Source organism: Amia ocellicauda, chromosome 7 (genome assembly GCF_036373705.1).
Source record: "Amia ocellicauda isolate fAmiCal2 chromosome 7, fAmiCal2.hap1, whole genome shotgun sequence".
Lineage (NCBI taxonomy): Eukaryota > Metazoa > Chordata > Actinopteri > Amiiformes > Amiidae > Amia > Amia ocellicauda.
The window spans coordinates 7355569-7382545 of record NC_089856.1 but is presented as its reverse complement, the minus strand read 5'-3'; the positions used below and the strand labels follow the sequence as shown (position 1 = coordinate 7382545).

The following is a 26977-nucleotide window of genomic DNA, read 5'->3' as shown; positions in this document are numbered from 1 at the left end:
TATATATATATATATATATATATAAATTCAATTACTCATTTATACAGCTGGGTTCATACTGGATAAATCTAGGTACAACATCAGTTTTCCTCACCTGGGACTGAAACCATTACCGTCCACTCCAGAGTCCAGAGCCCTGGCCGCTATTTAGTTCCAGTGGCCACCACAGAGGGAAAGGGAAGGGAGAGAGTGGGAGGGAAGAGGCAGCTTTTTTTGTCAGTTTAATAATAATTAAGCCCAGTAACATGTATTTATCTTGACACTGTCCTCTGTGTACCTCCTTAGTACAGGTGATGTTGTATTTTGTTTTATAAATACAATATCATTTATTATTATTATTTGTATGTATTTGTTTGCTTTTTAATTCTGAATTCTGAATCTGAAAGACATAGACAATGCATTTCCTTAAATCTGTTATATATGTTATATTAGATTCAACATAATTTGGAGAAACAGGTGTAATAAAAAAAGGTTTATTGTGTTGGTCAAAGCATATTCTGTTTAGCAAAGTTATTTTTCTTCCTCTAATTTCAGCTGTATAATCACTGTCAATAATTCCAATGCAAAAACCTGATTGTGTTAATTTATCAACACTTTAATGTAATTAAACTTGAAATTAACTTTTACTATTTTCTATATTTGAAGCTCTTTCAGCTCTTTTCCAAGACAAGTCAATTGTATTTTCCATTTACTGCCATGTTGCATTTTTTTATAAAAAAACATGGAAGCAGGTTTGAGAGATAAGTGCTTGTTAAAGGATTGTTGTAATGTGTTTTCTATATATATTATATTTATAGGGGGAACAACAGTTGGATTTGCCTCTTACACTGGTTTGGAATCTGTGTTAAGTGCAAAATTCCTTCAGAACTCTCAAAACAATGCATCTCCCCGAATGAACTCACAGATAGTAACTGTGGTCATCGGCCAAAAGAAGAATCAGAACCTTTCTCAGCCTATTAATATAACTTTCCAGCACAATCAGGTAAGTTGAACTGCGGAAAACCATGGTCATGTAGGCTTTATGGGTATTTTAGCAGAGCTGCTAGCTTAGTGCTAGCGAAATGAGCTGGTATGACAAGAAAAAACACAAGAAAGCTTTATGAAAAAACAACAGCACAGCCAATACAAAGAGCTTCATATTAATATATGCAATGCAGTGGGGAGTGGGGGGGATGACTCTTTGAATAGGCATGATCTTGGGGGCCAACACAAAAAAGTTAGGGATATAGTACAATCAGAATTAACATCCTACATCGGAATTATCCCAGTCCAAAAGCAAAGGTTAATTTTTCAGCATTGGTCTTCTCTTTGTGTCGTGCTCCATGCTACAAATATCCAAACAAATTGTAAACAAGATTAAAACAATTTCTCCCAAAATATCACAATTTCCTTGTTTTCCTCCTGTCATATTAAAAGACGAGACTGTATACCAGTCACTTCACTCTGATTAATGCAAGACTTGGCATGACTTTATTCTAAAACTCACTGGGGAAAAAACAACTGAAGAGATTTTAAACAGATGGACAGGACCACAACAAACTTGTATCAGTCTTCCATATTAAGATCGATTGTAAATTAAATATAGAAGATGTTTACATATTGTTTTACATATTGGAAATTCAAAAGTAATCCAGGTTTCTGGTTTATCATATTACATTACAGATTATTTTATAAAGAAGGTAATTAGTACTCTGCAATGGAATACTTTCTATTTTATTATCATTGACATTCATTTTCATCATGGTGTATATATTGTAATAGACTGTTTACGTGGTTTGTTGTTAAGCTACGAATTGTATCTCTTGCACCTGTATTGTCGGAAAAGCAGCGACTGTTTGTTAGTTTGTTAGTGAATTTAGTCAGTAACCCAGCGCACTCGACACGCCCTGTCTGCAATCAGAAGCGTTACACTGTGTAGGCTGTGATTATATAGCATTTGTTAACATTACTAGAAGCTATTGTTCAGTGTAACTGCGTGTACCTGGCACTGTCTTTGTCTGTATTCAGATATTAAGCGGCCAGTAATTGTGCTATTAGCAGTCCTGCATGGGAGGGAGGGCCATCCTGACCAGCCTTGTGTCATTCAATGCAAAACAGGTGTTTGTGTCCCAATTAGCTACAAGTGACGTATTTAACAGCCCCGTAGCTTCTCTGCGCCAGCAGTCAGCACCAGCAGCCTCAGTGCCCCCCTTCTGAAGGGCCTCAATTACAAAGGGCAGGGACTCTAGCTGCGGGGACTCTAGCCAGGAGAAGACTGCGAGGTGACGCCACACAGCAACAACAGGCAACCATGACGGTCTCTCCTATTCCTGTCCTGCTCTCTCCTTCCTCTTGGCGTGCAGCTGTGCGCCATTGTTTTCCTAATCCCTCCAACCTCATCTCTCTGCCTCTCCCCCCCTCCTCCTCCATCTTGTCTACTTCACTCTCTGGAGGCCTATGGAACTGCCACTCAGCTTCCAACAAGGCCGACTTCATCTCTGCCTTCGCTTCCCACCAGTCTCTGGATTTCCTCGCTCTCACTGAGACATGGATCTCCCCGGACAACTCTATCACTCCTGCTGCCTTATCCTCTCTCTTCGTCTTACTGGGTGGGGAGGAGGAACAGGGCTCCTGCTCTCCCCTTCTCTCCTCTTCTCTGTCCCACCCTCTCTCTCCTCTATCTCAACCCACAGCTTTGAATTCCATGCAGTGGAAATCACCTCTCCCTCTCACCTCTTCCTTCTAGTTCTCTACCATCCCCCTGGTCCACTCACCTCCTCCCTTGACTCTCTCTGTCCTCTCACGTCTCGTCCTGCCCGTCCCTCCCCTCCTCAGCCTTGGCTCTCTGCTGTCCTCCGTGCAACCCGAACTAGTCTGCGTGCTGCTGAACAAAAGTGGAAAAGGACCAAACTCCCAGCCGCCCTTGATCTCTACCGCTCCCTACTGTCCACATTCTCATCTTCTCTCACCTCAGCCAAGAAGTCTTACTTCCAATCTCTCTTCGAATCCACTATCAACAACCCTCGCAAACTCTTCTCCACCTTCTCCTCCCTCCTTGCCCCCCTTCCCCCTCCTCCTCCCTCATCTCTCACTGCCGATGACTTCGCCTCCTTCTTCTCCTCCAAGACTGCAGACATCCGCAGGCTCTTCAATACTCCACCCTCATCTCCCATCACACCGAAACCTCCCACCAACCAAGCTGCCTTTTATTCATTCTCGCCTCTCTCAGATGCTGAAGTTTCTGCTCTCCTCCTACGTCACAAACCCACTACATGCGACCTGGACCCTCTCCCTTCTCGTCTCTTCCAAGCAACTGCTCCTGATCTTCTCCCCTTCATCTCCTCCCTCCTCAACTCCTCACTCCTCTCTGGCTGTTTCCCCTCTGCATTTAAACAAGCTGCTGTCATCCCACTGCTCAAGAAACCAACCCTCGATGCCACCTCTCCTCAGAACTACCACCCTGTCTCCCTACTTCCTTTCGTCTCCAAGACTCTTGAGCGGGCGGTCCACCGTCTCAACACTCACTCCTTGATCCTCTGCAATCTGGCTTCCGCACAGCTCACTCCACTGAGACGGCTCTCCTGGCTGTCACTGACCCCCTCAGCCGTGCTCGGGCAGCCTCCCTCTCCTCAGTCCTCATCCTCCTTGACCTCTCTGCAGCATTTGACACCGTCGATCACTCCATCCTCCTCTCCTGCCTCGCCAACCTTGGGATCTCTGGGACTGCTACCTCAGCGACCGGTCCTACCAAGTGACATGGCGAGGCTCCTCATCCACCCCCCAACCTCTCCTCACCGGTGTTCCCCAAGGCTCTGTCCTGGGCCCGCTCCTGTTCTCTCTCTACACTCGCTCCCTGGGCCCACTCATCGCTTCCCACGGCTTCTCCTACCACTTCTACACTGATGATGCTCAGATCTTCCTATCCTTTCCCTCTTCTGACCCTCTCATCCCCTCATGCATCTCTTCCTGCTTGTCTGCCATTTCTGCCTGGATGCACTCGCACCACCTCAAGCTCAACCTCTCCAAATCAGATCTCCTCTTTTTCCCCACCTCTTCCTCACCTTCTGCGGACCTCCCCATCTCGATCCCCATGGAATCCACCACACTTTCTCCTTCTTCTTCCGCTAAAAATCTAGGAGTCACCCTCGATCCTGCGCTCTCCTACACCCAGCATATCACCACGCTGACACGCACGTGTAGATTCTTCCTGAGCAACATACGCCGGATCCGTCCCTTCCTCACCGACTACTCGACTCAGCTACTCGTCCAGTCACTGGTCCTCTCCTGCCTGGACTACTGCAACTCCCTCCTGGCCGGCCTGCCTGCATCCACTACCCGCCCACTCCAGCTCATCCAGAACTCTGCGGCTCGTCTGGTATTCTCTCTGCCACGATTCGCACACGCTACTCCACTGCTCCGCTCCCTCCACTGGCTCCCGATACCGGCACGCATCCAATTCAAGACTCTGACCCTCTACCTACCGCTGTCTTGACCACACTGCCCCAGGCTACCTTCAGTCACTCGTCTCTCCATACATCCCCACCAGACCACTGCGCTCCTCCAGTGCCAGAAGGCTAACTCTGCCTCCTCTCCACTCTCCTTCCTCCAGAGCCGCTCCTTCTCATCCCTGAACCCTAAGTGGTGGAACGACCTGCCCACCGAAGTCAAAACAGCAGAGTCCCTGACCTCATTCCGGCACTTACTCAATACGCATCTCTTCCGACAGCACTTGTAATATTAGTACTCTTTCCCTGCTAGATTGCACTTCAGCTTATTATGCTCCTCGCGTTCTTGATTGTTTTCCTCCTTGCTCCCTTTCCCGTAGCCCTTGTTTGTAACCCTACATCTTGACGGCACTTAGCTTTCACTGTCCAGGATGTAGGAAGTTTTTTACTGTACTTGCATAAATTTGTAATTGGAATTTGTAAAATGTATTTTTGAATTGCTGTATTTTAGCTAAGTTGAATTTGTAATGATTGCCTTGTAATTCTTTGTATTTTGCAATTATGTTGTAAGTTGCCCTGGATAAGGGCGTCTGCCAAGAAATAAAAAAAATAATAATAATAATAATAATATGTTTTCAGCTACACTGCAAAATGAATACATACTAATGCATTTTCATTGCTCAGCGAAACTGTAGTGCTTTATTTTCACAGGCAAATTCATAAAACCAGGACATGAGAACCTGATTATTGGGTGTCACCCTAATGCATTATGAATACGTAATTTTGTATTGTATTTTAAATGTGAGAGGACTCAGTGGTTGATGATAATTTTCAGATCAAAGGTGAAAGAGAAACTGTTCAGTGTGTCTACTGGAAACATGAAGGAAATTACAGCTCCTGGTCCACAGAGGGCTGCAAAGAAGTTCATTCCAATCCAACACACACTGTCTGCAGCCTTACCCACCTCAGCAGCTTTGCTTTAATCATGGCAACTGACGAATCACAGGTATGTCAGGTGTATACATTATGGAGTTATTATTTGTACAAAACAAGGGGACAGAGGTGTCAACTGTAAATATACGTGCTGTCTGTCCTGCCCCTTGAAGAATGCGGAGGATACTTTGTGCTAAAATGTAAACATTAATACTTACAGACATGTATTTAATTAGTGAATTAATTAAAACGTTTGGCACAAATTATCTTTCATTCATGACTGCCAGTAAATATTGTAATATTTTAGATACCTGTGTACAGTTAGCATTATTGGGATTTTTGTTATGAAGATTCAGAAATGTATGGCTCATATCATATCAGCTTTGGGATGAACTAGGATGGCAAGTCATGAACCACCAGCGGAGAGCAACAGTCATTAAGGCCAAAGGAGGGCCTACACCCTATTAAATACATTGTGAACAGCTGTCATTTGAATTTGTTTGTTTTTGGAATGCTTGTGTATAACATTGTATATTATAAAGGTTTAAGAAAAATGTGAAACACTGCTCTTCTGCAAACATTATTGTGTTTTTTTCTGAACAAAGCTTTTTTCCTTCTCTGATTGCTTGCCTGTTGTTTTCCACAGATCAAGGATGATTCCACCCTGCAAATGATCACCTACATATTTTTGAGCATAGCCCTCGTTTGTCTCTGCCTCGCAATCCTTACATTTGTATTGTGCGTTTCAGTCCATAAAGGAAATACTGCCCTTCACTTGCATTTGAGCCTTTGTCTTTTTATGGCGAACCTTCTCTTTTTAGTTGGAGTTGGAGTATCTAAAACAGAAAACAAGGCAAGTGCATCTTTATAATATAATCAATATGTTAAGCAAACATATTAACCATTAAAAATGTACTGATGTTTACAGTAGTATTAAAATATATTTAATTAGTTTCTGTGGTGTATATTACTGAACAGAATGCTGCCAGAAAAGTTTTTTGAATGCAGTTTTAATGCCATTTATATCAGCTTTACATTCTCAGAAATATTATATAAATGATTATTAATTATACTTTAGATGCAAACAATTGGATTTTACAAGATTTTAAATGCTTGATTGAATATATCTGTCATGCATTCATCCCATGCTTCCTCGGTGCGCCACCAGAGGTCATCCTCCCCCACAGTCTATCCCTGACTCACATTCCTCAGTAACATGTGCATTTGCTCCTTCCACCCTTTCCTCCCACTGGTCCAGCACTCCCAGCCTCTATTACCTGCTCCCCTCTTCCCAGCTTATATAACCCCCTTTGTTCCTCAAACACTTCCTGAAGTATTGTTGTGTCTGAGAGTTGCAACACCAAGCACTGTTTTCCTCACACTGACTCCTGTGTCTTAGACCTCTGCTTTCCCTTTGACTATTCTCCTGGAATGCCTGCATTGCTTAATTTGCTTGTGTACTGACCTTCTTGTTTGTCTAATTACCATGTCTCCTGGATCTCCTCCTCTGGTCTCTGTTTGCTGGTTTCTACCCCTGCCTGTCTCTGACTCTGCCTTCTGCTACACCCTGTGCTTCTGCACTTGGGTCCAAACCTCATAACCACCACCCCTCTGTGACAATATCTCTCCACCTCATCAGTGAGCCATGTTGTCTTCGTTCAAATCCTTCTTATCAATCACAAGTTGATTGTTCTTAGTCCTGAAAGGTAATTGGTAAATTGTAATAATTCTGAAATTCTGCCAGAAAAGAAGACTGTAAAGATTTTGTCAAATTATATGTTAAATGTGTACCAAATGTGGATTATTATTGTTGTTATTTGACCCTTGTGGGAAGTTGCTCTATCTAGTGGTGAGAGTGGAAAAAGTGCAGGCTCTGAAGGAGGGGAAGTGAAGAGAGAAGAGTATATTGCTGTGCTAGAGAAAAATCTGTAATATGTTTGTGAATCCCCTCTTGATCTGTACTCTCTCTTATTATAGGTAGTCTGTTCGGTCATAGCAGGAGTCCTCCACTACCTCTTCCTCGCTACCTTTGTGTGGATGTGGCTGGAGGGAGTGCACCTGCTTCTGTTAATAAAGAACCTGAGAGTGGTCAAGTACAGCAGCAGAAACCAAGTGTGCACCCTTCACCTGCTTCTAGTGGGATATGGCATTCCTGCTGTCATTGTGGCCATCTCTGCTGGAGTGTACTCAGAGGGGTATGGAACAGCGAAAAGGTGCGTCTGCCACATATGTACTTCAACAGCATCATGTTTATTAGTGTATTATCCACTGTTTGCCTAGGCAAGTGACACAAAAGACTAGAATCATTGTTCACAATGTTTGCTTCAATTATTTAATGTTATTTTACAGATATTGTATGAACCATACTTTGTCTGTAAAAATTATAACCTCCTCTAGCCCATTCCCCAGCCCTAAACAACTGCAATTGAAGCCATACTGTAATGTTTGGTAGCCTGCATAGCACAGATATGTAATTAATTATATATATATTATAATTTAATAATTAATTTTCAAATTTGCCTACAATTCACTAATTCACAAAGCAAGCTGAAGTAGGCTACATTGTGATACATGCAGTCATGCTCTAGTAAGTACATTTGATCTGTAACGAGTATTATATTGGACAACGTATCTGACAATGTCATGTTATTAATTATGCTTTATTATGTCTTTGTTTTAAAGGACTGCAATCCTCTACCAGAGGCAATTAAGTTACACATTAATTTAATAAATAGCCTGATTGCATTTCAAACACTTTAAGCAGGTGTATTTGAACAATCCCTAAACAAGTTTTATGTCTGTATTTGTGTCCACAAGCTTATTTTCTTGCCGTGTATTGATTCCACTCCTAATAGTTATCAGTTTGTACAATAAATGTACTGTTGCCTGGGTTGGCTTTCTATCCATTGTTGTCATTCATTTTCTCATTTTTTCTTTTGCTGCTTATGTTGGTTAATGGTTTTGAAAAAAACAAAAGCAGACTTTCATCACAAACTAGCAAGCTTGTTTTTATTGTTTAAGTATACTTCTGTCATTGGGGGAGGAGAAACGTTGTCATTTATGGGCTGTGATTATTTTATTATTATGGCCCCAGACACAAAATCTCATTATAGAGCCTCTTATGAAAATATATTATTATTATTATTATTATTATTATTATTATTATTATTATTATTTTAGTGTTGTTGCATATTCACTAGAAGTCACATCCAGGTTTATAACCTGTTTACATTGGACAGTTTACATTAATTTCAAATTATTTATAAATCTATACAATGCAAAGGTTTGGAAGACAATAATTTTCTGTCTCTTGGAGAGCTTGAGAAAAAAGACAAAGACATGTATTGAAATATTGATAGGTTTATATGAACTCTTACTGACAAAGGAAATGCTGTTCTGTCTGCCTTTAACCTTCATTTGGAAATAGGAATATGGAAAAGCAATTTGAATAGAATAGTATCCATTTATTTAGCGAGATATGAGATGATAATACATTTTGGAAACTGGGAGCAATGAAATGGGTTGCCAAACCAAATGGGACCATTGGGAATGAATTCCCATGGACACAACAGTGTACACCAGAGGGCAGTTTAGTGTTATTGTTATTGTTATTGTCTTTGTTTTTGTTGTTATTTAGCAGAGGCCTTTTTCCAAAACATGGCTTATCCAACACTAATGCCTCGGTTCCGCTGGCCATGCCGTGCCGGAGTCCCAGTCCCAGAGACTGTGGGTTTGGTTTGTGTTTGTGTTAAAAACAGAGACAGGAAACACTATGAGGAGAGGACTTGTGTGTCTGTTTTATTCTGTGCTTTACATGATTGTGAACAGCGTAATAAGTACACGTTTCTGTTCAGAGATATTAGGAAGAGCTACACGTGTAGAGACATTATATCCAAGGCAACTTACATTTACATAGCAATCTCAGTGAAGGACCTGCTCAAGGGTACAACAGCACTGCCCCACACGGGATTCCAGACATGAGTCCAGAGCCCCAACCACTACTGCACAGTGCTGCCTTAACAATAATGCTAAATATCAAATATGTATTGTTATTATTATTATTATCATCATCATCATTTGTGCTGGTATATATGTATTTTAAACGGTACAACGTGACTCCCTTAACTTATTACTCTTACTACAGATTTGTAACTGCAAACGATACTTTTTGCCGTATTATTTATAATTTACTTATCAGACGTCCTTAACCAGGACAACTTCTAGTTTAAACAAAATACACACGTTTCACGATAAATCATGCAGCTACAATATAGCACATTATAATTGAACTAAAGTGTGCACGTTTCAGTCATGGCGTTTATGACGCATTTATTAAACCAGCCCTTAATGTTTTAGAGGGAAACCAGATCTGCTGTAGTTATTTATTCATTCATTTAACTTGTAATGGACACACGTTAACTAAATCGTGTTCGCCTTCATACGGACTGTCTCTGGATTGTCCTACACACCATTCACACACAGCCTGAAACAACGGCCAGCTGGTCACACAATATTAAGAATATCGGCTGCTACCGATCTGATTATTATTATCCTTCAGTTTATTTCAACTAGTCACGGCGCTGCACCGGTCCTGTGAAATCAGTGTTTAATGCACTCGGATATTAACTGTAAGCCATCATTGTTTCTGTACATGGATTTCACTCCATGCTGCTAATAAAATTGTAATTTCTTCGTGATCACACACGGCACTTGAGATTATATCTTCCGACAATGTGTCTGATCTCCTCCCTGTGTCTCAAGTCGAACACACACCTCCAAGTGAATCATGTCTTCAGTGGAGACGGACGCTTACGGACACGTCCAGCACCAGCAAGTTAACCGGCACATAACACGGTGCGTCCGGACGCTTAGCCAGGGGAAACACCCGTTTAAGCGCCCGGGGCCGGACTGTCCGCCAGTGGAAACGGGGCATAACAGGTGGCATTTATAGTGAGGGAAAAAAGTATTTGATCCCCTGCTGATTTTGTACGTTTGCCCACTGACAAAGAAATGATCAGTCTATAATTTTAATGGTAGGTGTATTTTAACAGTGAGAGACAGAATAACAACAAAAAAATCCAGAAAAACGCATTTCAAAAAAGTTATACATTGATTTGCATGTTAATGAGGGAAATAAGTATTTGATCCCCTATCAATCAGCAAGATTTCTGGCTCCCAGGTGTCTTTTATACAGGTAACAAGCTGAGATTAGGAGCACTCTCTTAAAGGGAGTGCTCCTAATCTCAGCTCGTTACCTGTATAAAAGACACCTGTCCACAGAAGCAATCAATCAATCAGATTCCAAACTCTCCACCATGGCCAAGACCAAAGAGCTGTCCAAGGATGTCAGGGACAAGATTGTAGACCTACACAAGGCTGGAATGGGCTACAAGACCATCGCCAAGCAGCTTGGTGAGAAGGTGACAACAGTTGGTGTGATTATTCGCAAATGGAAGAAACACAAAATAACTGTCAGTCTCCCTCGGTCTGGGGCTCCATGCAAGATCTCACCTCGTGGAGTTTCAATGATTATGAGAACGGTGTGGAATCAGCCCAGAACTACACGGGAGGATCTTGTTAAAGATCTCAAGGCAGCTGGGACCATAGTCACCAAGAAAACAATTGGTAACACACAACGCCGTGAAGGACTGAAATCCTGCAGTGCCCCCAAGGTCCCCATCCTCAAGAATGCACATGTTCAGGCCCGTCTGAAGTTTGCCAATGAACATCTGAATGATTCAGAGGAGAACTGGGTGAAAGTGTTGTGGTCAGATGAGACCAAAATCAAGCTCTTTGGCATCAACTCAACTCGCCGTGTTTGGAGGAGGAGGAATGACCCCAAGAACACCATCCCCACCATCAAACATGGAGGTGGAAACATTATGCTTTGGGGGTGTTTTTCTGCTAAGGGGACAGGACAACTGCACCACATCAAAATCTTGGGTGAGAACCTCCTTCCCTCAGCCAGGGCATTGAAAATGGGTCATGGATGGGTATTCCAGCATGACAATAAACCAAAACACACAGCCAAGGCAACAAAGGAGTGGCTCAAGAAGAAGCACATTAAGGTCCTGGAGTGGCCTTGCCAGTCTCCAGACCTTAATCCCATAGAAAATCTGTGGAGTGAGCTGAAGGTTCGAGTTGCCAAACGTCAGCCTCGAAACCTTAATGACTTGAAGAGGATTTGCAAAGAGGAGTGGGACAAAATCCCTCCTGAGATGTGTGCAAACCTGTTGACCAAGTACAAGAAATGTCTGAACTCTGTGATTGCCAACAAGGGTTTTGCCACCAAGTACAAAGTTGAAGGAGTCAAATACTTATTTCCCTCATTAACATGCAAATCAATTTATAACTTTTTTTTAAATGTGCTTTTCTGGATTTTTGTGTTGGTATTCTGTCTCTCACTGTTAAAAGACACCTACCATTAAAATTATAGACTGATCATTTCTTTGTCAGTGGGCAAACGTACAAAATCAGCAGGGGATCAAATACTTTTTTTCTCTCAATGTTCATATCTTTAAAAAGTGAAGAATATGGCAAACTCTCTTGTACATGACAGTTCCTCACTACTGTTTACATATGAGTTTATGTTAGAGAGAGAAATTGCCTTTTCAAATGCAAGCAACCTCATAACTCTGTGAGTGACAGTAGATGGAATAAGATTTAGAAGTTAATTTGTGTCCATGGTAGTTTACCTGTTTGAAAGGTATGCTACACAGTTGAATTAAAATGTTCATTGCTGAAACGAGCAATTTCACGACACTCCTGGCCCATGTAGGAAAATAATACTATGTTTAATAATTGTCTCTGTTTTTCAGTTGCTGGCTGTCCCATGAGAGAAAGTTTATTTGGAGTTTCCTTGGACCCGTTTGCTTCATAATTGTTGTAAGTACATTCTGCTCCATGGTTATTAGCTTGTCATTAAGCTGTAGCTTCATTGGTTTTATTGTAGAATATACATCATACATTTCTTTCTGATAATTGTAAAAAAAAAGGAAAGAGAACAGTCTTTGGCAGGGGATAAATTAACTTTTTTGGCCACTAGCCAATGTGTCTGGTAGAAGGAAAAAACTTATCAGACGCTTGGTATTTTTACCAGCCAAAGGCAAACCTCACCAAAAATGCATGATGGTGCGTAAATGTGTTAAAACGTGGCATTTTTTCAAGTAATTAATCAATCACCATAACAAAATCTAATTGCACACCTGTATAGACTAGACAAAAGGATCCAGATAGATAAAACATGCTTCCAAACAGTTTCTGTTTTTTGATCAAAACATTGAATTCTATTGAATTATAACACTTGCTAGTAGAGACTGCGTGCGAGAGCATCTTTTTCAAATGAATCAATCACATATGCAATTACTTGGCAGCTAATGGGGCTCTGTATAAACACACTAAATTAACACATGAGAAGGGGTGTTTTATGGTGACACATTATTGCTCTTCATAATCCTCTTCCATGCTACTCCCTTATCTGGGTTTCTGCACATCATTAAAAGGATTTAATTGGATTGGCTAGATATTCATAGAATCACGGTCTGTGGTTGGGTAAAAAATATATAATCTCTAGGAATGATGACAGACAATAACGTCCTTTCCATTGGTCAATACCATGTACGGCAGCAAAGATACAAACAATACAAACAAACCACATGTTTCTCTTCAGCAGCATCTCCGGTACGGAGAAATAATGCATTTCTCTATCGCAAATCATTTACCCATAAATTAATACTTTGTAATTGATGCAACTGATGAATACTTATCTAACACAACAACTTTGTTAAATAAATATCTATGTAAAAATACATTATTAGAAGCTGTATGGAAATGGCATGATAACAGGAGACCTGTCAACTCTCATGCTCTCGTGTCAGACTCTTGTATTATTGTCTCAGCATTATCACAACTGTTTATTGTCACAATTTCAAATTAACTATAAAGGTTGTGACTATTTATTTTATAAAGGAATATTTTGTAATTACAGCTGTAACCAACAAATATGTTTTTATTTTTTATACATTTTCATTCAATTGCCAGTTTAGCAATGTGAGCTGCAATGAAAATGCCATAACATTAGGGTCCTTGTGGCAATGTTTTCTGGTCACAACAGCGAAATACAAAATTTATAAGACCTATCTAGCTTCCTAATTTATACAGTGTACTTGACTAAACGATTTGACTTTTCCTCTCCAAACCACACTGCTGGTCTACATTCCGAAACATAACTGTGCTTTGGGTTCCGGTGAATTATAAATATTTATTCCAGCAAAATAAATAGCAGTAATTATGACTATGAAGAGTAATTAAAAGTCATTATTTTTATCCTTAAACACCTTACTTCTGCTTCATTGCTCTCTATGAAATATGTCCTCCTGGACCGAAGACTGTCCAGATGCCATATATTTTTAAAAAACATGATATTGCAGTTTGCCTAATCAACAACATATCAACACTACAACGTTAACAAATTAATTATTATTTTGAAACATATCGACAAATACTCTATCAGAAACTAAAAGTTGAGTTCCTGTACACTTGTAAAATTGGTAAAATTGACAGATTTACCCGCCACTGTCTAAATCTACCTGCATTTGGCGTGTGGCAGGTGTTAATTTTATTCCCTGGTCCTTAGCCAGTCCACACCTCCCTGGCATTCAATAGTTTTAGGATAACAAACATACTGATTTGTGAAACCTCCCATTTCTTGACACAAATTCTTTCTGACAAATCTCCATAAAGGTTTGAGTTTTTCCCAAAACTGTGCAAATGGGCAGAAAGTAATATGTGTATTTAGCCATTAATGTGGAAGGGCAAAGATTAGGAGAATAATTATCTGAGAAAATGTTTAGATTTAGTAAGAAGTCAATTTTGTTTATTTCAGATTAGGGAGTTTCATGTGATGCTTTTCTGCTTATAATATAGGCAATATAAAGAAATCAAGACCAAAACCAAGAAAAATCACCTAAGAATAAACCTAGAATAAAACATGTTATGTCACCAAGAGTACATTTAAATTTTACACACTAAGATATATTCGCAAAATGAGAAACTAATCAAAGACAAATGCTTTTTTACAGGTGAACATCATAATCTTTGCTTTGATTCTGTATGGTCTGAGATCACAGATTGGTAATCTCAACACAGATCTTTCTAAACTAAGAGACAATAGGTAAGAAAGATAGTCACTTCATGATCAATATGTTTTGTATAGTGAGTAAAGATTTCCTATTATTCCTGAAGAAACCCTCTTAAATTGATGCAACGGCAGCACAGGAATTTTGTTGCAAATCGAAAAGAGGTCTTTATTCAGGCCGGCCCGGAAGAATAACAGAGTAAATGTCTTGTGCTCAACCAGCTTCCTTACACTTCTCTTATGGGTTTTGTATTTTATACAGTTGAAAAAAAAAAGGTGAATAATGTCCAATCAGCAAAGGCCAGTGTCCCAGATGTGCATGTGGATTGGCTCAGCACTCGCTTCTCTACTTCCTCTTCCTCCTTTGGAGTGTAGGGTTACCAAGCAGCGGGGCGACATCACTGTTTCCTCCGCAAAGCATTCTGGGATGTCCAAAGGACTTTGGGGGAGAGAATGGTTCAACATGTTTTGCACATGGAACCAGACAGAGAAAAGTGGCTACAGGGGAGGGTAGAGAGAGAGAGAGAGAGAGAGAGACAAAACTATACAACACAATATTTTATATATTCCATATTTGAATATTTATGCAGAGCTGATATGTCATTTACTGTATTTACATTTCTGACAAGACCTCAGGTCTTTCAATTCCTATTTGACTAATGTAGATTGTCACCCTTTTTAGAGTTGCTAAATATTAATTATTTTACATATATTATTGTTTTTAGATTGCTCACATTCAAAGCCATTTCTCACTTCTTCATTATGGGCTGCAGCTGGATCTTGGGTTTCTTTCAAACGATCGGATTCTTGAGTTATGCCTTTGTCATCGTCAACTCTCTTCAGGGCCCTTTTATCTTCCTTGTACATTGTGTACTGAACAAACAGGTAATTATAAAATCTTACAATCAGCTCTGCAAAGGATTAGATCATATGACCGTCTTTTTTGTTACTAAACAGAATGCCTCAATAATCTTTTCTTACATTTAAGAGTTCATGTCCATGTAAAATATATTGCATTCACAGGCTCTGAAGTTTAAACTGTAATGGTTTCACCTTGTGCTTTTGAGCTGGGTTACATCAATGCCACTAATAAATGTTACTTCTCATGTTAAGTCCTCTCCTGCTTCAATAACTATTGCTTTCTTTCAAGTCGGAAGCACAGCCCAAAGGGGAGGGGTTTCTGCACACTTCTGTAGGAACCCAATTGAAACATCACTCTATCAAAGCTGCCATTGGCCCCTGTGCTTGTCACTCAGAACAGGTCCCTTCCCACTTCCTGTTCTATAAAACATGACGTCAGCGCAGGTTCATCCTCTTTTGCGCAACCTTGGGCAGTGCTTCCTTCTTCAGATAACCAGGGTTCCATTCGCAATTACTCAGTAATAATAATCTAATTATATTGTAATTGCAAACAATAGATTTGTTTTCTCTGTAATGAATATATAATTGCACAGAACTTTACTTTTTAACTTTTAGCAAGCTTTTGTTTAAACAAATTATGTTTTCATCCGCAGATAAGAGCAGAATACAGAAGACTTTTCAGACTCATGCACAAACAGAAGGAGAAACACGAATCATCTGCAATTACCATGGGAACTTTATCTGTAAGTGAGATCCTTCAGTATGCTTTGCACACCTAACATCTCAAAACATTATTTTCTGAGTATTCAATTTATTCAAAATACATGTAAGAATCATACATTTTTTTCATTTTATTATCTTAACAAATACATATTGGCATTGGTGGACTGACAGGACCATTTTTCAGTTAGGTGGGCCGGTCGAAGTTGACAAAAATATGTTTTTGCACTATTTCTCTGTCATAACATTCATCTGGCTGATCTGTGTATTATGAGCCACTGGGCATCTATTAGGCATTTATTTAGTGATCTTATTTTTCTAATATGTGTTTATTCCATCACAACTAGGATACTGCTGGGCCCAGCACAGCCAGTGTGGTTCCCTGCTCTTCTGATCCCAGTGATGCTTGTCTTACCAGAGACAGAGAGGTGAGTGCAGTAGAGGTACACAGAAAACAGAGGTACACAGATGTGCTGCCAGGTCCTTATTATGTTGGATCTATGTGTAATAGTAATGAACACTTAGGGTAGGGGGAACTCAAATTCTGGGACAGGCAGCACAGGGAGGCAAGGCAACAGAGGCACACCTATAGTGGTGAGTTGTATCTCCAGTTGTTGTATTTGAAATATTTGCCTTAAATGTGTTCTAAAAGTGCTGGTCAAAAAAAGAGGACTCATTTATCCACAGTCAAATGAAAAGCTCGGAAACTTCCATGTATGTGACATTACCCTCTTTGTGTGTGGATCGGGTGGAGGTGGTGGCGTTTGTGGTTTGGGTATTGGTATGGGAGCTGCAGACGAGGGTCTGAAGGTATCTTGGTGCAGTGTGGTCGAGACAGCGGTAGGTGAGGGTCAATGTCTTGAACTGAATGTGTGCTGGTATTGGGAGCCAGTGGAGGGAGCAGAGCAGTGGAGTAGCGTGTGCGAATTGGGGCAGAGAGAATACCAGACGAGCCGCAGAGTTCTGGATGAGCTGGAGCGGGCGGGTAGTAGTTGCAGGCAGGCTGGCCAGGAGGGAGTTGCAGTAGCCCAGGCGGGAGAACCGTGTCCATTTTAGGACATCCTCAAGCATCAGTCGTCCTCGAGTCAAGTATCAAGCATCACCCACTCAAGTCTCCGTTATCAGGATCATTACTCACCCCTCCCTCAGTCAATCCTCATTTCTCCTCCTCATGCCTCAGTGCTCCAACGTCTAGTCTCCTGCTCAGGTATCAGGTATCAAGTATCAGCAGGGCCGGCGCTACCTATAGGCAGAGTAGGCAATTGCATAGGGCCTCGGGCTTGGAGGCGGGGCCTCCATAACTGTAACATCCCTATACGCGAGTGTAATGGGGCTCATTCGTGTCATAATGAGATCTTTACAAAGTGACGTAACCACTCAGTAAAAGTAGTATAGTGTTAATCCTCCTGTGGTAGGAGTCCCAGCCTGTTATCGTAGAGGGCTTAACACTACTGTGCTGCGCCGGAGGTGCGCAGTTTGAATCCTGGCCGGGGAGCCCTGACCCGCATCATCTACACCAGTCCACCAATCAAGAGGGGGGCCTCCAACATAAATTTTGCTTAGGGCCTCCAAATGTCTAGAACCAGCCCTGTGTATCAGGTATCACATATCAGTCATCACGTGTCAGGTGTCGGGCATCAGGTATCGGGGATCAGGTGTCAGGTCTGCTCCTCACGCCTCGCTGCCGTTTTTTTTTTTTAATATTACAAAATCACAGCTCGCTGCTGATCCAGTCAATCTTCATTTAAATAAGGTGCGGGTCTTAGACATGTGGTTGGGTCACTGCACTGCAGTGTATGAGACCCAGATTCAAATCCTGCTTTGGGATTCATTGACAATACATAGATTTTTACGCAATGAAATGTGCTGTGTTTATGTAACAACCTTGTGATCTGTTTAAATTACTGTATTGATCATGCCTTTACATATTTTTAAGAATATGGGATGGAAATCCAAGACTATCCTTTAAAGACAAATAGTAATTGCTCATTTAACAGAAATAATGTTATATGTCAACATATATATATATATGTCAGCATATATGTATCCCCCCCTCATTCTCTTCTCCTGTATCCAGTGTTGCTTTTTGCTTCGCTGTCCTCATCCTCTAGCCTCAGTGTTTTCAGAGTCCGATCTTAATGTTGTAGAAATATATTGCAGACAAGGAACTATGATTACACTTTAAATGCTTTGTTTTCTCTTTCCCTGGGTGAGGTTTAACAGAGTATTTCTAAAATTAGTATCATATACACACAGTTATTTAAAAAACTAAAATCTTATACATGCTAAACAGAAAGCCTAATTAAACCATGCATTTAATATTAAATAGGTAAATGTGCAGTAGCCACTCAGGCGAAGCATTAAAGAATAACAAGCACCAATTTTATTGACAAATAGTAGATAAAACAATGACTGAGTTCCTGAACTGAACGGCAGGAATCCTCTGGACACGACTTGGATCGGGGGGGTGGGATTCACGTATACATATGTTGACATATAACGTTATTACTTAAATGAGCAATTACTATTTGTCTTTAAAGGATAGTCTTGGATTTCCATCACATATTCTTCAAAATATTTAAAGGCATGATCAGTACAGTAATTTAAATGGGTCACAAGCTTGTTACATAAACACAGCGCATTTAATTGCATAAAGATGTGTTTCTATTAATTAAGAAAGGTAAAAATCAAAGTATTTTTCCTAGAGCAGGATTTGAACCCGCCTCTCTCACACCGCAGTGCAGTGACCCAACCACATGTCTAAGACCCATGCCTTATTTAAATGAAGATTGACTGGATCAGCAGGGAGCTGTGATTTCATAACATTAAAAAAAAAAACAGCAGTGAGGCGTGAGGAGCAGACCTGACACCTGATACCTGACACCTGATATGCGATAACTGATACCTGAGCAGAAGACTTGACATCGGAGCACTGAGACGTGAGGAGGAGCAAATGATGATTGACTGAGGGAGGGGTGAGTAATGATCCTGATACTGGAGACTTGAGTGGGTGATGCTTGATAATTGACTCGAGGATGACTGATGCATGAGGATGTCCTAAAATGGACTCCGTACTGGAGAGGACCAGTGACTGGACGAGCAGCTGGATCGAGCAGTCAGTGAGGAAGGGACATGTATTTAGTGATCTTCTTTGTCTAATATATGTGTTTATTCAATCACAACTAGGATACTGCTGGGCCCAGCACAGCCAGTGTGGTCCCCTGGTCTTCTCATCCCAGTGATGTTAGTGTTACCAGAGAGAGGAAGGTGAGTGCAGTAGAGGTACACAGATGTGCTGCCAGGTCCTTATTATGTTGGCTCTATACGTAATAGTAATTAACACTTAGGGTAGGGGAAACTCATATGCTCGGACAGGCAGCACAGGGAGGCAAGGCAACACCTATAGTGGTGAGTTGTATCTCCAGTTGTTGTATTTGTAATATTTGACTTTAAAATGTTCTAAAAGTGCTGGTCAAAAAAGAGGACTATTTATTAAGTCAAATTAAAAGCTGGAAAACTCCTATGTTTGTCACAATAAAATTTGAGTACAAGAAACCCATAGAGCCCAAATTGAGATTCATCACTGTGAGTTGTTTTGTGCATTAAATTTATATGATCATTATTTCATTGTTATATTTTTTATTTTTTTTAGGATGAATCTACTTCACAAATGCCACAAAAATAAAACTGCAACAAAAAACTGATGCATTTGCATGACTATTTTAAGATACTGTTGAACATTGAGCTTTGCATTATGATCAATATATTTAGCAATAATAACCTAAAATATATTCTGAGCTTGTAGATGTTTTGTTTGATTGTAAGCATGTATTCAGATACAGAGAATTTCAGTCAAATACTGAACAAACATTTATGTGACACAATACATTTTCTAAGCATTTGTTAATAGAGAATTTGGATCTAGAAGAAAAGGGGGGGAAATTACTGTTTAAATTACAGTTTTAAACTGAGAACTGTTGTATACTATTGTATTTTAAAAGTATTTTTGAGATATTGACTGCTTTATGTGTACTGTGCATTAATAAAGTTTGTGACTGGCATTGTTATATGTCTGGATCTTATTTCCAACAATGAAAATTACACAAATGAAGCCTTTTTCCAGGTTGACTCAATTAAACAATTCAATTGTATTCTACATTTACAGTATATACACTGTATTGTACTGACCTACCACACAATGGGGAAAAGCAGCAAAAATAGATATACACAGCATAGAATTGTGTAAGTACAGTACACTTGCATCTATACATATTTTTATTTTTTTATTTCTTGGCAGACGCCCTTATCCAGGGCGACTTACAACAAGATGTTCCACTAAGGAAAGAAAACAAAGGGAAACTGCTAGTAAGAAAGTCCTGAAATGTTTGTACATCAATGCCAGGAGTACAAGAAACAAGATGTTAGACCTAGAAGCCACAGTGCTGGCATGTGACTAGGATGTTGTAGGAATAATGGAAACAGGGCTTACAGAAAATCATGGGGATGAATACAAGTTGATAGGATACACACAGTTTAGGAGAGACAGGCAAAATCGAAGAGGGGGTGGGGTTGCATTAATTGTGAGAAATTACATTGAAGCAGAAGAACTCAAATTAGATCCCTGTAACGGAACAGAATCTTTGTGGGTCAAACTTTTGAATAAAAGATCCGCAGGATTAGTAGTAGGAGTGTGTTACAGAGCACCCAACTCAGATATTCAGCAAGATGTTGCATTGTACAGTGTAATCAGAACTGCATATAGTAAGGATGTGGCTGTTATAATGGGGGATTTCAATTTCCCAAACATCGACTGGGAAAGCCCAGTTGGGACTACAGAAGCAGAAATAGAAATGGTTGAGATGGTAAATGACTGCTTTCTAACTCAATTTGTCAGGGATCCAACCAGGGAGATTGCATGCATTAACTTGATATTTTCAAATCACCAGATAGTCAGAGGGACACTAGTAAGAGAACTAATGGCAAACTGTGATCACAATATGGTTAGCTTTGAGGCATTCTTTCAAAAAAACAAGTAACAAGTCCAAAACAACGGTCAACAATTTTAGAAAAGCAAACCTTGAAGGTATGAGGTGGCACTTAGAAGAGGTAGACTGGAGCACACTAGATACAGTTGAAAATGGATGGTTATATTTTAAGAATATACACTGTGCTCTGTACAATAGAATGGGCTAGTGGGCTGGCCTTCATTGTCAACTCGTAGGCTCTCTCATTGGCATTTTTTTAAATTACAAAGCTATTCTTGGTTTGACACCATTATACCTTTGTGAACTTATCTGCAAAAAAAGTTCCACAAGCTAATGCTTACGATCACAGGATCTCTATTTACTGGCAGTTCCCACTGTCCGCACAGAGATGGGCAGAAAAGCTTTTAGGGTTGCTGCTCCTACTGCATGGAATGGTCTTCAATCTGACCTAAAAAAATGCAGGGGATTTTAGCACTGGGTGTGTTTAAAGCTAAATTGAAAATATTGGAGGAGCGCCTAGCTAGTTGCCCGTGCATTTGCTTTTCTTGAATTGGTTTAGTTTACTTGTTAGTGCTGGATGGTGTGGTTGTTGTGTATTGGTTTCTCTCTGTGTTTTGTTTGTTGATGTTCGTTTAGGGAGGACACTCCTGTAAAAGATTTTTAATCTCAGCGAGTTCTTTTCCTGATTAAATAAAGATAAAAAAATAAAAGTTAGTTATTCTTAACACAATAGCATTAAATCCTAAGTGCTTTAGGGAGTAGATCTTAATTAATGAACAGTGAGTAATGGGTCAGTTTCAGAGATGTAGCCCATGTGTAGGCTATAATTGAATTATCCTCATTGTTTTCACATATTTAGATAAACTATTTTACGTGTCCTTACATCTCAATCATATTACAAATAAAAAGACTCCGTAAGACAAAATAGAGAACATATGACAAGAACACTGTTCTTACAAATGTACTCTGTCAGCAATGCGCTGCCAACAAGACTAAGATTTATCCGCTAACCTTTCTTTAAACCCTCATATCCTGACATTATCACTACGGAGTCCTCCATACTCTGAACCCGTGTTTTTCTTTTAATATATATACCTAAAAAACATCTTTCATACATCATAATTCGGACCCAAAAAATACCACTCACAGTCGTGTGGCTTAACCAGTACAGTGGAGCCTCGCTATGGCGCTGCCGTGAATGTGCATTGTGACGCGGGAGAGCGGGTTCGAGTCCCGCCGAGTCGTTACGTTATGAATATAGCTTTCCTACATCTTTATGTATGTGTACTATAGCTCCACAATACATTGTTTAAATCCAAAAAATAATGTAATAGAGTAAAATCTAGGACTTAATCTAACATTTCCCTTTATCTATAGATACGTGTGAGCGAGTAGATGCGTCTCTGTAAATTTTCCAGAATAAAAACAAACAATACAATATGGAAACCATTCAGTTTTACCTTCCATTGAAACACGTCTGTCCGCCATCTCTCTGCGTCTGACTGCCGACCACTTTCTATGGGAACATTGTAAAAGCGGACAGGCTGCATCTTCATCCTCACCAGTGGTATATTCTGGGTCCAAATTATGATGTATGGATGATGTTTTTTATGTATATTTATTTATTGGTGTATTTGTTTATTTATTTCCCGTTTGTCTCTTTGCTATTCACATTTCTCAGTGCGCTTCTACATTTCGTAGCGTCTTTTTCCCCCGTCAATTAGAGCTGGTGGGCGGGACCAGTGCGCTTATTGTCCTATCCAGAGCTCATAATCCTCTTCATAATCATGTTAATAATCATCTTTATAATCATCTTCATGTTCATCTTAATTTTGGCACCGATGACCCTCCATACTCTATACTCACCGTGAATTTTTCCAAGGAATATACGGAGCAGCCGTCGCAGGGCTGGTTAACACCAGTTTAGGCAACAGAGTTTGTCAACCCTGACTTTCCTGGATAACCCCGAGTTCAATCTAAGTAGGTTTAACTCCCTTCATAGTAGACCGCTCTGAGGTGTAAAGGACTTTTGTGTCCATTTTATTCTTTATGCTGTACATGATTGTAAACCGCGTAATAAATACACGTTTATGTTAAGAGATAGTGTAACAGACCTTTGTTACAGGGGGCTACAAATGAATGCAATACGTAGCGTTCTGCTGCCACCACCTTGAATAAATGAATAGTTAAAGGAGAGGGCAAGTTCACACCACACATGACACCAGCAGCACCAAGTCGTACTGAATATTTGATTTCTCGAGATCATAAGTATTAAAATCCAAGCCTGTGCAAAGGTCTCGACTTCACCCAAGTACATTCCCAAACCAAAAAAAGTAAATCCAATGTCATCCAACAGATGCATAATAAAACAAATACAATACATCACCCATAAACAACCAATATGCACACAAACCAAGCAAGCAAAATCAAATAAAGCCACAACAAATCAATATAAAAGAAGAAAACCCCACCACAATCTGGATGCGTCTGCTCCTTACTGATCGGCGCACAACGCGACACTATACATCGTAGAAGCTTTAAAATATACAATACAGATAAACAATTAAGAATATAAAATGTTCTGGTTACTCTTTAATCATTTTAAACCGTCTACCCCTCTGTCAATCCCTTGTCAATGTGTCAAGGTGAGCGCCGCGGTCCTCCCGTCACCGTCGCCCATCCTTTTAAAGTGCACATCAGTAATTGGGTCCGGCTGTCCCAGTGTTTAATCAAGCACTTAAGGGCTTCAAAGTCCATTACAATATTAGGAATAGCTAAACGTGTATAGACAACTTTATATTTAGAAAAGCATTGGCCTCCTTTCCTGCTCAGTGGGGACGTGAAATAGAGATTCATCTGATTTACATACTGGTGTCTCATTAGATACAGAACACCATTTACACAACTTTATCACTCATTTCTTTCACAAAGCCTATCTGTTATACTGTAACAATATATAGCAACAACTAATAGCAAAGCAGGTTATTATTACAAAATAAAGCCATAATACGATAATAATTAAACGAGAGCCACACAGGGCAGAATTGGAGGGGGGAGAAAGGACCGCTTGGGGGCCACACAAAGGCCACAGGCAAAGGGGAACATTGTGATGAGGACCACGGGTGAGAAGGGCCACTGTTGAAGAGGCAATGAGGTCCTAAAGGGGCAAGAGAGAGGGCCACATGAGGGGGGAGAGAGAGGGCCGCATGGTGGCTGCTGGGAAAGCTTTGGCACGGCTATGGGTGGGGCAGGGAAACAGCTGCCCGGAAGTATGGGAGGATAGAGGAAAAGGATGTTGGCATGGAGGACAGCGCTGGGCCCGGGGGAGGGGAGGGAAGCAATCGGGGTGGACAGCAGATGGAAGCCAGAGACAATGATGGAGAAAGCATAAGAAAGCATGGAAACAGCGGCAGAGGGGGGGCAGGAGCAACAGCGGGTGGATGAGTTTTTATTGTTTGTGCAGGCTGGGCAAGAGGCAGGCCGCAAGATGGATTGAGATGGAGGGGACAGGAGGGGACAGTGGGGTTTCCAGAAGGATATGGGGGGGGGGAGTCTGAGGAAGGAAGAAAGGAGCCAGGACCCGGGAAGAGAACCAGGAGTAGGGCTCATGGCGCCCATGAATCCAGAGGCAGAGACATGCAGGAAAGCGGGTGAGAGGAGAGCCGAGAAACGACGTTGATACGTTTGGGATTGTGGGCAATGGCAAGGTGAGAAGGTGAAGAAGGAATGCAGGTTCCAGGTGGAGAAAGTTGACTTCCATTGAAGTTAGGAAGGTAGGAGAGCGGAGGACACAATGCAGGTAAGCAGAGCGATGGGCTGACAGGTGTGAGGCAGAGTGCTTCAATGATGCATGTGAATGAAATGCTGGGGGTGTGTGTTGATGAGGGGGTATTGTAATGAATGTGATGACATTGTTTACTCCCGAAATCGATTTTTAAATTCCTCTCATACGAACAATACATCCAGTGCTTCCAAGCTCCTGTTACATAGCTTGTGTAGACTATTGTTCTGTTACTCATCTGTTCTGTTAAAATGCAATTGTATTTACAATAACATTTAAAATGTACAATTTACAGACAGACACCACGCAATGAAAACTCAGCATCTCAGAATGAAAAACAACTGTGCTAGAAAATAAATAATAATTTAAAATTTAAAACCTAAGCAGATTGTTACTGTTAAACAATTAATGAATTGAGAGCTCAGTTGGTTCAAAACCCAGCAGGGTAGGGGGTCCTCCAGGACCAGGGTTGGGGACCCTTGCCCTCGATGCCAGAATTGTGTGTGTAACTGGGGCATCTGTTGAGGAATGCTTGAGGAAGATTATGGTGAGTGAGACCTGGGTGCAGGAGAGGGGAGTACACTGCACACTGCAACCATCATCAAGGAGTATGGAAAGAAGTATGCTTGGAATAACAAAAAGAGATATGAAAATAAATAAATTAATCTGAGAACAAAAAAAAAATGTGACATCATTGAAATAGTACAATTGCAAGGGGCTGGACACCCTGCATCAAAGATGGATTATTTCCAGAGTGAAGGAAAAACCTGACAAGGGATTTTCAAATTCGAAGTAGTGTTTTATTATATCAAATTTAGTTTCATAGGTCTTATGTGGTACTTTGATTATCATTTAGGCTCCTACTGACATTTTCATTTCCATCATGCTTAATAGGGATGCAAAAAGGATGTCTTTAATATTAAAAAAATAATAATTAGATGTTTTCCTTGTGGCACTACTAATCAGCAGTGAGAAATCTGAAATAAAAAACAAGGTTGTGTTATAATGTAGATGACAATAACTCATGTTATTTTGCTGAGGCTGATTTTGAAGACTGGCAGCATATCCCAGCTGCAGTAACCAACTCAATGGAAGTGTATGAATTAATACCACTTTTTTAGCCACTTGTCTTGTTGATCTAAGATGTAAGCCAAGATGTGTTGGGCAGAGCAGGCATGCTCACCAACTTTTTGTTATGTTGGTCTTTTGTGCCCACTTTGCTGGTTTCTGTGCAAGCCTAGTTAGCACAGATTATAAGGGTTATGCTTTGAGCCACACAACCCCGCCCCCCGAAAAAACAATAAACAAAAATAAATAAAAATAATAATAATAATTTAAAATATATAATATTATATATAATATATATATACACTCACCTAAAGGATTATTAGGAACACCTGTTCAATTTCTCATTAATGCAATTATCTAACAAACCAATCACATGGCAGTTGCTTCAATGCATTTAGGGGTGTGGTCCTGGTCAAGACAATCTCCTGAACTTCAAACTGAATGTCTGAATGGGAAAGAAAGGTGATTTAAGCAATTTTGAGCGTGGCATGGGTGTTGGTGCCAGACGGGCCGGTGTGAGTATTTCACAATCTGCTCAGTTACTGGGATTTTCACGCACAACCATTTCTAGGGTTTACAAAGAATGGTGTGAAAAGGGAAAAACATCCAGTATGTGGCAGTCCTGTGGGCGAAAATGCCTTGTTGATGCTAGAGGTCAGAGGAGAATGGGCCGACTGATTCAAGCTGATAGAAGAGCAACTTTGACTGAAATAACCACTCGTTACAACCCAGGTATGCAGCAAAGCATTTGTGAAGCCACAACACGTACAACCTTGAGGCGGATGGGCTACAACAGCAGAAGACCCCACTGGGTACCACTCATCTCCACTACAAATAGGAAAAAGAGGCTACAATTTGCACAAGCTCACCAAAATTGGACAGTTAAAGACTGGAAAAATGTTGCCTGGTCTGATGAGTCTTGATTTCTGTTGAGACATTCAGATGGTAGAGTCAGAATTTGGCGTAAACAGAATGAGAACATGGATCCATCATGCCTTGTTACCACTGTGCAGGCTGGTGGTGGTGGTGTAATGGTGTGGGGGATGTTTTCTTGGCACACTTTAGGCCC

The 26977-nt window shown here is 40.6% G+C and overlaps 2 protein-coding genes across 2 annotated transcripts in view; both read left to right on the top strand.

The window, feature by feature from the left end:
- LOC136753814 (adhesion G protein-coupled receptor E3-like) overlaps window positions 1-6661 on the top strand; it is a 44977-nt gene extending 38316 nt beyond the window's left edge. Inside the window, exons 10-13 of the mRNA XM_066710202.1 lie at window positions 798-982; window positions 5260-5430; window positions 6004-6210; window positions 6653-6661. Coding sequence (XP_066566299.1) covers window positions 798-982; window positions 5260-5430; window positions 6004-6210; window positions 6653-6661 — 572 coding nt within the window. The remainder of the gene's footprint in view (window positions 1-797; window positions 983-5259; window positions 5431-6003; window positions 6211-6652) is intronic.
- Window positions 6662-7324: 663 nt separating this feature from the next.
- Window positions 7325-20135, top strand: LOC136752650 (adhesion G protein-coupled receptor E1). Its single transcript, XM_066708142.1, has 8 exons — window positions 7325-7570; window positions 12176-12242; window positions 14438-14529; window positions 15219-15378; window positions 16008-16097; window positions 16422-16502; window positions 19261-19341; window positions 19727-20135. The coding sequence occupies exons 1-8, from the start codon at window positions 7395-7397 to the stop codon at window positions 19757-19759; spliced, it is 780 nt and encodes a 259-aa protein (XP_066564239.1). The 5' UTR covers window positions 7325-7394; the 3' UTR covers window positions 19760-20135.
- Window positions 20136-26977: the final 6842 nt, after the last annotated feature.